This window comes from Dermochelys coriacea, chromosome 12 (genome assembly GCF_009764565.3).
Source record: "Dermochelys coriacea isolate rDerCor1 chromosome 12, rDerCor1.pri.v4, whole genome shotgun sequence".
NCBI classification, from domain to species: domain Eukaryota; kingdom Metazoa; phylum Chordata; order Testudines; family Dermochelyidae; genus Dermochelys; species Dermochelys coriacea.
The window spans coordinates 30,978,271-30,988,563 of record NC_050079.1 but is presented as its reverse complement, the minus strand read 5'-3'; the positions used below and the strand labels follow the sequence as shown (position 1 = coordinate 30,988,563).

Here is a 10,293-nt window from a genome sequence, read left to right as displayed (position 1 = left end):
CCGAGCCCATTAGCTAAAAATGTCTTATTACTTTCTGAAGGGAAAAAAAATGCCTCTGATGTTAATGTGCATGCCCAGATTTATCTCAATGCAACCTGAGAGAGAATATTCTGAAAGTTGGTGTTTACATGCTGTGAAAGCCACTGATTCCTCCCCCTAGCACTTCAGGAAAATGCTGCTTGGATAGTCTGACCTTTCTCGCATAGACTGTTAAAAATACCAATTCTTTGTAATATCATAGAACATTTTATGTCTGAGTTGTTACTGGTCCGAAAGGCAGTGTTTTCAGCTTGTTTTAATGACCCTGGTCCAGTGTATTTTGCAATAAAAATGTTCTTTTTTTTAACCTATCTTAACCAGCTCCCAAACAGGAGCCATATGCTGGAATGAATGACACCAGTCCAGGATAATGCTATGCGTAATATTTTATTTATATTTTTATGTAAACATAATTTGCTTTGTAGGCACAATATAACAAAAGCTCTAAAGCAACAAGACAATTAAACAACGTTTCAGTTCACTTCAATCAGACTTAAGTTAAAGAGAAGGTTTCACAGTTCTTTAAGGCAAAATTGAGAAATAATTTATTTCAAATCAATCAATTATTTAGAGAGAAGTTGTTTAACTGACAGAGTTAGCAAGTGGTAAATGCAAATATTTGTTTAGACTGTGAGAGGGTTTTGTTCAGTAATAACAACCTAACTACTAGCATTTTCTTCTGAATGGCCTGTAACATGCCAGACAAAAGAGATGCCACCTTCTGTGAAGTTTCAGTAAACTCTTAGGGCTAGTGGGTCAAAGCTAATTGTAAAACTCCCGTTCATTTCAATAGGAGCAGGACAGGACCTTTGCTTAGTCCAGATTTACACTAGTGCAATGGAGAGTAGAAGTTAGCCCATGTTAGGGGAGGGTAGATCCGGAGGAAATTCATTGTATCCAGTGGAATTTCTCCAGCCCTTTAAGGTGATGTTTTGGAGCTCAGAAACTGCCCCTAAATTGGCACGAGTTGCATCAGAAGTATTTTTGCCTCACTAAAATAACCAGAAAGAATGAGAAAAATGGTTTCTTTTCATCATTGTTCTCTACCATTTCTATAGATACTCTAGGAACGTTAATCTTTATTTGACTTGAAAGGAAATTTAAGTGCAGTCCCACCAATACTGTGGTATTAACAAAAGAACTGGTTTGTTACTCTGCTTGCCCGAGTTTTCTAAGGCCTTGGGAATGCCACTTTACTGCCAGCTCAGGGTTAATAACAATATTGCTCAGTTTGGTGTCAAATGAAAACTCATGAATTATGTCTTAAGTGTGTTGCAGGAAAAATTGCTACAGTAACTTTTAAACAAACATAACCAATCATTTTTCTTACTGTTGTCATTTTACATGACAAAAATTAAATGGCAATTCTTTTAAAGGCCCAATTTAGCAGTGCTAATGCATGTAAAACTCTCACTGAATTCATTTGGTCTGTATTTTGACGGCAAACTTGGGCCTAATGTGGCACTAATACCTTAGATAAAGTTTGCTATGACAAGATGATACAATTACGCTGAAGTTCTGCATTACATTCTATAAAAAACTGAAATTCTGTTTTGTATTTCAAACAGCTTTTTCTGTGGCATTTTTCTCTTTAAACTGACTATTTGGCTTTTCTCATTATTTGTATTTTTTTTCAACCCATAGAAAACTTTTTTAAAATGAACATTCTGCACAATTAACTAGTATTAGAGCAGCAACTGCATGAACACAGAGTAAAGAGATGGACACCTGCTACTTAGGCAGCATGGATTAAACAGGAAAAGAGGAAGGGAAAAAAAAAAAGGAAAGAGAATCTTCTAAAATCACACACACAAATCATCCAGGCCTATCTTTCCAATCACATTGAGAAAAGCCTGAGAAACCCATTTTTCACTTCGATCACTACATAATGCTGCTAGGTTTAGGAGATCAGCTAACTTGGCATTTGGGAGAAGTGTTTTCTTTTGTGAAAAAGATATTAAATCCAAAAGGGAATTGTCAGAATATGAAGTCTTGGACATTCCTTTACTGCTTCTACTGCGAGTGGCTGTAGTCATTAAAAAAAATAAAATGAAAAAGGACCATGGAAGAACTGACCAGCTGCTACTTGGGTAAATGGAAGATAGGGACAAGCATATTTATTTCAGTGTCATGTTTTGTTTTCATTTCCGTTACTGGGAGGTAGATACGCTACATGTTCTTAAGGGCTTGATCCTGCAAATATTTCCGCACGTGACTAACTTTATGCAAGGGAACAGATCTGCAACAAGATTACTCACCTATGTAAAGTCATTCATGTGCATAAGTGATGATGGAATTGTGGCCTAAGACTTGTGAGCAAATTGATTAATCTTTGTAGGAGTTCGGCACCATTACTCAGCTTATTAGTCCATTAGTGATTTCAGAAGTGTAAACTCAGCCAACAAAATAACATCTATTCCATGTGCTGAACAATGATCCCTACTGTTAGCCAGCTTTTATATATCACTAAGAATACAGTTGCTTCAGTTTTTGGACACAGCCAGCTCAAATTAAACCTTGGGAAGAGGTGCTGTTGAATCAACAGTAAATTTGGTAATAGTTTCATATGGTTAAGAAGCACTGGGCAGAAAAAGTGGCCCACTGACTTTTCCTGAAAGTAATATAAGGGAATGGTACATAGGGGGATCAACAGTAAGCATGAAACTTGGCACCATGCATCAATTTCCATTTAATTTGTAATGCTGATGACTAATGTGGTTATACAACACTAATCAAAGACGCTTAGTAATGACTTCTGGCATATTTTCTTTTAGATTCTACCATATATTATCTATGTTCACAAATGAGGTATTTTTTTAAAACTTAAGACAGAACTGTTTATGAGATGAAGTAGCACGATTCAGGGAAACAAAATTAGTCTTCTTTGCTGCCTCATATTTGTGTCTCATAAAGAAATGCTATGTTTTGACCTTCTTTACTGAAAGTCCACAAACTGAAAGCCCTCCCTCTGATTAGTGGAAAATACCAGACGATGGGCAGGGAATTAAAAAAACAAATCTCCAAATTGAAAAAACATTACACAAATTCACATGAAGAAAGATGCTCATCTAAAATTACACAGTACATTAATAAGGCTTTTAGATAGGAAAAGAAAATCAATGGGACTCCTACAGATTGGCTGTCACACTATGGAATGTCATAATACTGCACTGGATAGGAATGGCACTTGAGTTCAAAACAACAATGATCAACAATTTATAGCTCAGCTGGCTGCAGACAAATACAACACACACTGTACTACAGCATTTGTTCACTGATGCACAGAATAGATTTCCCAGTCTTGTTCCCTTCTACTCAATCAATCTTTCTGTTTCTCCCCCATCCCTAAGGGTTACTGGATGAATGGCATGCGTTCTTTATTCTCATTGTCCCCTTCATGGTCCTCCTCCTCTTCTCCTGCTTCGCTTGTCTCTGTGCTGTCATTGGCCATCTGTGGACAAAATGAAGGAAATCGTGACGTTTACAGTGGGTTTTCAGCTATTTTAATTTTAGCTTGACTCACCTGATAAAGTGACATTAAAAAAAATTTTGTTAAAAACTGAAAATGCACATTCTATCTGTGCAAAAGATTTGTCTGTTGTAGAGCAATTTCAGTGTAAGATCATAAACCATTCTCCAAAGGATTACACAGCTGAATTATTTATCAGGAGCTGCTATGTATGACAGTTGTGCAATTGGGTTTGATGTATGTAGCAAAAGAACATCAAGGCTCCCATATATGAAAGAAAAATGTGTGGGAGGTTCACAAAGTGTATCCATCATGTGTTTTATGAATCCTTCAGAATCAGTTGTCTCACCAAAGTGAATAGCAAGATACTTTGGTGAGTGTTAATAGATGGCATCCGATCCTACAAATATTCAAGGAGGCACAGTGTCTTGGGAGTCCACAGAATGGTTATTTATTTTGTATAAAAACAAATTAGGACCAATTTGTATAGGACCACTGGGCATGTGAATGTGCATATACTTGCTGCCATAGGATAAATAGGTACTGAATCAACATCATTACAGTGAAAATACAATGTAATTTAATGGTGGGACAGATGCTAGATTTCTATTGTGTAGTGAGGTTGTAGATAACCACACAAAATATTAATCCATAGTAGTATTTAAAGAGCACAGCATTTTTTTTCCAGATAAGAATGCTATTTACTCAGCATATAATAACCAAAGATGCAACAGATGCTTGCATTGCATCTTTCCAATTTGACTGAGGTCAACAGGAACAAACAGAATTGTACTAATGTTACATGTTCCACGAGACAGTATTGCATTCATCTGCATAGACCATGGATCCTGGATTGTCTGGCTAACTAAGACTATCCTACTTGGTACATGGTGAAATCTTCATTTGACTTTATAGGTATTTTCTAAACCTGTATGAAATAAGGAATTAAAAGCCAAACATTAATACCATCAAGCTTTGATTTAATTTTCTGCCATAGATCACAATAATCCACAATGGAGAGTTCATTAGTGGGCTCAGCCTCAGAGGGGTGTATTAATAAGTTAATAATGCATGCCCTGAAATGGCTTATTGCAGTAAGAACCCGACTCCTTAATTTCACAACAAACAACTTACTTGGAAACATATCTGGGGAAAGAAGGCAGTTTTACTATGTGTTCTTCCATTCTTTGAAAACCAGAAGAATAAGAAGTAACCCTAGGGAAAATGGCTACAATCACTTTTCTCCTACTGCTCTGAATATATTTGTGATTATTGTTTCTAACTTTTTCTCTTTTTGAAGTTCCTTGGTCCATTTGGATCCCTTCATCCCAATTCTGATGCCAAAGTCCAGTACAGCTAAATACTTACCTTCGGAGTAGCAGATGAGTTTGCAATAGTATTGCTCTATTGTTATGAATTAGAACAGAATCATGAAATACTCTAATTTCATAAAAAGAAAAGGAGTACTTGTGGCACCTTAGAGACTAACAAATTTATTAGAGCATAAGCTTTCGTGAGCTACAGCTCACTTCATCGGATGCATTTGGTGGAAAAAGCAGAGGAGAGATTTATATACACACGCACAGAGAACATGAAACAATGGGTTTATCATACACACTGTAAGGAGAGTGATCACTTAAGATAAGCCATCACCTGCAGCAGGGGGGGGGAAGGAGGAAAACCTTTCATGGTGACAAGCAAGGTAGGCTAATTCCAGCAGTTAACAAGAATATCAGAGGAACAGTGGGGGGGGGGGGAGGGAGAAATACCATGGGGAAATAGAAAAGGAGTACTTGTGGCACCTTAGAGACTAACAAATTTATTAGAGCATAAGCTTTCGTGAGCTACAGCTCACCTCACGAAAGCTTATGCTCTAATAAATTTGTTAGTCTCTAAGGTGCCACAAGTACTCCTTTTCTTTTTGCGAATACAGACTAACACGGCTGCTACTCTGAAACATGGGGAAATAGTTTTACTTTGTGTAATGACTCATCCATTCCCAGTCTCTATTCAAGCCTAAGTTAATTGTATCCAGTTTGCAAATTAATTCCAATTCAGCAGTCTCTCGTTGGAGTCTGTTTTTGAAGCTTTTTTGTTGAAGTATAGCCACTCTTAGGTCTGTGATCGAGTGACCAGAGAGATTGAAGTGTTCTCCAACTGGTTTTTGAATGTTATAATTCTTGACGTCTGATTTGTGTCCATTCATTCTTTTACGTAGAGACTGTCCAGTTTGGCCAATGTACATGGCAGAGGGGCATTGCTGGCACATGATGGCATATATCACATTGGTAGATGCGCAGGTGAACGAGCCTCTGATATTGTGGCTGATGTGATTAGGCCCTATGATGGTATCCCCCGAATAGATATGTGGACAGAGTTGGCAACGGGCTTTGTTGCAAGGATAGGTTCCTGGGTTAGTGGTTCTGTTGTGTGGTGTGTGGTTGCTGGTGAGTATTTGCTTCAGATTGGGGGGGCTGTCTGTAAGCAAGGACTGGCCTGTCTCCCAAGATCTGAGAGAGCGATGGCTCGTCCTTCAGGATAGGTTGTAGATCCTTGATGATGCGTTGGAGAGGTTTTAGTTGGGGGCTGAAGGTGATGGCTAGTGGCGTTCTGTTGTTTTCTTTGTTGGGCCTGTCCTGTAGTAGGTGACTTCTGGGTACTCTTCTGGCTCTGTCAATCTGTTTCTTCACTTCAGCAGGTGGGTATTGTAGTTGTAGGAATGCATGATAGAGATCTTGTAGGTGTTTGTCTCTGTCTGAGGGGTTGGAGCAAATGCGGTTATATCGTAGCGCTTGGCTGTAGACAATGGATCGAGTGGTATGATCTGGATGAAAGCTAGAGGCATGTAGGAGGTGCTGTCGTCATCATGAATAGGTCAGAGTATGAACAAGAGGCTACTAGGCAGCTCTCCAACACCACTTTCTACAAGCCATTACCCTCTGATCCCACTGAGAGTTACCAAAAGAAACTACAGCATTTGCTCAAGAAACTCCCTGAAAAAGCACAAGAACAAATCCGCACAGACACACCCCTGGAGCCCCGACCTGGGGTATTCTATCTGCTACCCAAGATCCATAAACCTGGAAATCCTGGACGCCCCATCATCTCAGGCATTGGCACCCTGACAGCAGGATTGTCTGGCTATGTAGACTCCCTCCTCAGGCCCTTCGTTACCAGCACTCCCAGCTATCTTCGAGACACCACCGATTTCCTGAGGAAACTACAGTCCATTGATGATCTTCCTAAAAACACCATCCTAGCCACTATGGATGTAGAAGCCTCTACACCAACATTCCACACAAAGATGGACTACAAGCCATCAGGAACAGTATCCCCGATACTGTCACGGCTAACCTGGTGGCAGAACTTTGTGACTTTGTCCTGACCCATAACTATTTCACATTTGGTGACAATGTATACCTTCAAATCAGCGGCACTGCGATGGGTACCCGCATGGCCCCACAGTATGCCAACATTTTTATGGCTGACTTAGAACAACGCTTCCTCAGCTCTCATCCCCTAATGCCCCTACTCTACTTGCGCTACATTGATGACATCTTCATCATCTGGACCCATGGAAAAGAAGCTCTTGAGGAATTCCACCATGATTTCAACAATTTCCATCCCACCATCAACCTCAGCCTGGACCAGTCCACACAAGAGATCCACTTCCTGGACACTACGGTGCTAATAAGCGATGGTCACATAAACACCACCCTATATCGGAAACCTACTGACCGCTATTCCTACCTACATGCCTCTAGCTTTCATCCAGATCATACCACTCGATCCATTGTCTACAGCCAAGCGCTACGATATAACCGCATTTGCTCCAACCCCTCAGACAGAGACAAACACCTACAAGATCTCTATCATGCATTCCTACAACTACAATACCCACCTGCTGAAGTGAAGAAACAGATTGACAGAGCCAGAAGAGTACCCAGAAGTCACCTACTACAGGACAGGCCCAACAAAGAAAACAACAGAACGCCACTAGCCATCACCTTCAGCCCCCAACTAAAACCTCTCCAACGCATCATCAAGGATCTACAACCTATCCTGAAGGACGAGCCATCACTCTCTCAGATCTTGGGAGACAGACCAGTCCTTGCTTACAGACAGCCCCCCAATCTGAAGCAAATACTCACCAGCAACCACACACCACACAACAGAACCACTAACCCAGGAACCTATCCTTGCAACAAAGCCCGTTGCCAACTCTGTCCACATATCTATTCGGGGGATACCATCATAGGGCCTAATCACATCAGCCACAATATCAGAGGCTCGTTCACCTGCGCATCTACCAATGTGATATATGCCATCATGTGCCAGCAATGCCCCTCTGCCATGTACATTGGCCAAACTGGACAGTCTCTACGTAAAAGAATGAATGGACACAAATCAGACGTCAAGAATTATAACATTCAAAAACCAATTGGAGAACACTTCAATCTCTCTGGTCACTCGATCACAGACCTAAGAGTGGCTATACTTCAACAAAAAAGCTTCAAAAACAGACTCCAACGAGAGACTGCTGAATTGGAATTAATTTGCAAACTGGATACAATTAACTTAGGCTTGATTAGAGACTGGGAATGGATGAGTCATTACACAAAGTAAAACTATTTCCCCATGGTATTTCTCCCTCCCCCCCCACTGTTCCTCTGATATTCTTGTTAACTGCTGGAATTAGCCTACCTTGCTTGTCACCATGAAAGGTTTTCCTCCTTCCCCCCCCCTGCTGCTGGTGATGGCTTATCTTAAGTGATCACTCTCCTTACAGTGTGTATGATAAACCCATTGTTTCATGTTCTCTGTGTGTGTGTATATAAATCTCTCCTCTGCTTTTTCCACCAAATGCATCCGATGAAGTGAGCTGTAGCTCACGAAAGCTTATGCTCTAATAAATTTGTTAGTCTCTAAGGTGCCACAAGTACTCCTTTTCTTTTTGCGAATACAGACTAACACGGCTGCTACTCTGAAACCTCTAATTTCATACTGCAGTTTGGGTTCCCTAACTAAGGGCAATGAATAACTATAAACTCTGGAGGGGGGAAAAAAGGAGTCCAGCCAAAATTATATTTGCTCTATTAGATTGCTAGCTCTTGAAACCCCAGGGAAATGAAATAAACGCAACCTTATTTTAATGGACACGCAAGTGACATTATGAAATTACTCATATTGATGAATGAATTCCCTTCAGTGTTTGTGAAAATATATCACATATCCTCTCACTTTCTAAGTCTGTAGCTTCCACAGAAACTAATGGCAATTAGGCATGTGCATTATCAAGAGAATAGATGGTTTAATATGTTGGAGACTCCTCCTCTTTTCTCACTCTTTATTGCTCTGCTGTGTTTTACAGTTTTAGGACTCAGTCGAATGTCTGGTGTCAAAGAGTGTCTGGTTTCCATGTGTGAGATTCCAATAGCCTTTAAGTCAGGTTTCCTGCAGCCTTGTGAGGGTTATATACAGTATTAAGTAACTTGTGGTCAATTTTAGAGCACATCCAAACCTTCTCTCTCCAAATGGGGAGAACTTCAGATCTGAATCCAAACTGTGCATTTTAGGTCCATCTTTAGTTAATTTGTTCCTGCTTTTCTTCTATTACTCTTTCCAATGTAAACAGCCAAAGTTTGGGTTGATCCCTCTGATTTCCCTCTACCAAATACTCTCTGTAACCTTTCACTCTCAGCATCTTGATGCGCTGGGCTCAGTCTGAACACAACATTTAGTTTCAGTAGATCCATCATATTCCTTCTCTCTCAGGCGCTGCCCAGTAACAAGTACAATTATCATTATATTAAAGCTTACAAAGCATGACTTTACCCCAAATATCAGCATGCCTGGCATTTTCAACAGAGTTTAAAGAAATCACTAGCTGGTTTCTACCCAAGAAATATTCTGTCCTTTGTATGGCACTGGGAAGGCAATTCTGCAGATATGCAGGTTTTAAGGGGAGTACTTTCTTGTGTTTATAGGTAAAGATAAGTTGATTTGGTCTGTTTGGCTTCAATCCATTGCATTATCTCCACTAATGTAGCAATCTAGTATTACATGGAACAGCTATTTGTTTTCCATCAGAGACAGAAATAGATGCTGTGAGGTTTTTTTCCCCGAGTCAAAGTAATCTAGTAAGATTTTCCAGAGGCAATACTGGTTTATATTTTGAGAGACAGAGATGGCCATTTTACCTATGAAATGAACTGCTGTGGCTATTTTCTGCAAATCTCTTTCAGAACAAGAACTACAATTTGTACCGTACCTCACAGTACAAATTAAATATTGTGATGGTTTTGATTTTGTCTCTTTAGATGATATTTATCTGGTAGAAAACCACACGCAAAATAATTAACTCTAAGAGCTGTTGACACATTGTAATTTGTATGAAAAAGGTTGTTATATACACAATGCTTTTCACTCACCAGTGGAGTGGGTGCCTTCTCTACATCCAGAATAAGTTTTCCTATATTGCCCCTGTCATGGATTCTCTGCATGGCATCCTTCACCTGTAGGACAAAACATGTTAAATTCCAAGGATTAGTAACACAGAAACCAGAATTTTATATTCATGCTAAAGTGACAGCTATTCTTCATGATGCTCAAGTTGTCCCTCAAAGAAAAATGAGGAGAACTAGACAGGAAATAGTTTTCCTATCCTGTGACTTTATAAACTGTTCCTGTTCTTTGTTGGGACAAAACAGAGATCTGTCAATTTTTTCATTAAAAAAACCAAAGAGAGACCTCTGCCAAAATAGTCAATAGCCCAGTGTTCAAGG

The 10,293-nt window shown here is 39.7% G+C and overlaps 1 protein-coding gene across 2 annotated transcripts in view; it reads right to left on the bottom strand.

The window, feature by feature from the left end:
• Positions 1 to 407: 407 nt before the first annotated feature.
• The window catches only part of VAT1L (vesicle amine transport 1 like), a 96,128-nt gene continuing 86,242 nt past the window's right edge, over positions 408 to 10,293 (bottom strand). For both annotated transcript variants that reach the window (XM_038368913.2, XM_038368914.2), the window contains exons 8-9: positions 9,940 to 10,023; positions 408 to 3,490 (exon numbers count right to left, since the gene is read on the bottom strand). In XM_038368913.2, the coding sequence (XP_038224841.1) occupies positions 3,392 to 3,490; positions 9,940 to 10,023 (183 nt within the window). In that variant the 3' untranslated portion in view covers positions 408 to 3,391. The remainder of the gene's footprint in view (positions 3,491 to 9,939; positions 10,024 to 10,293) is intronic.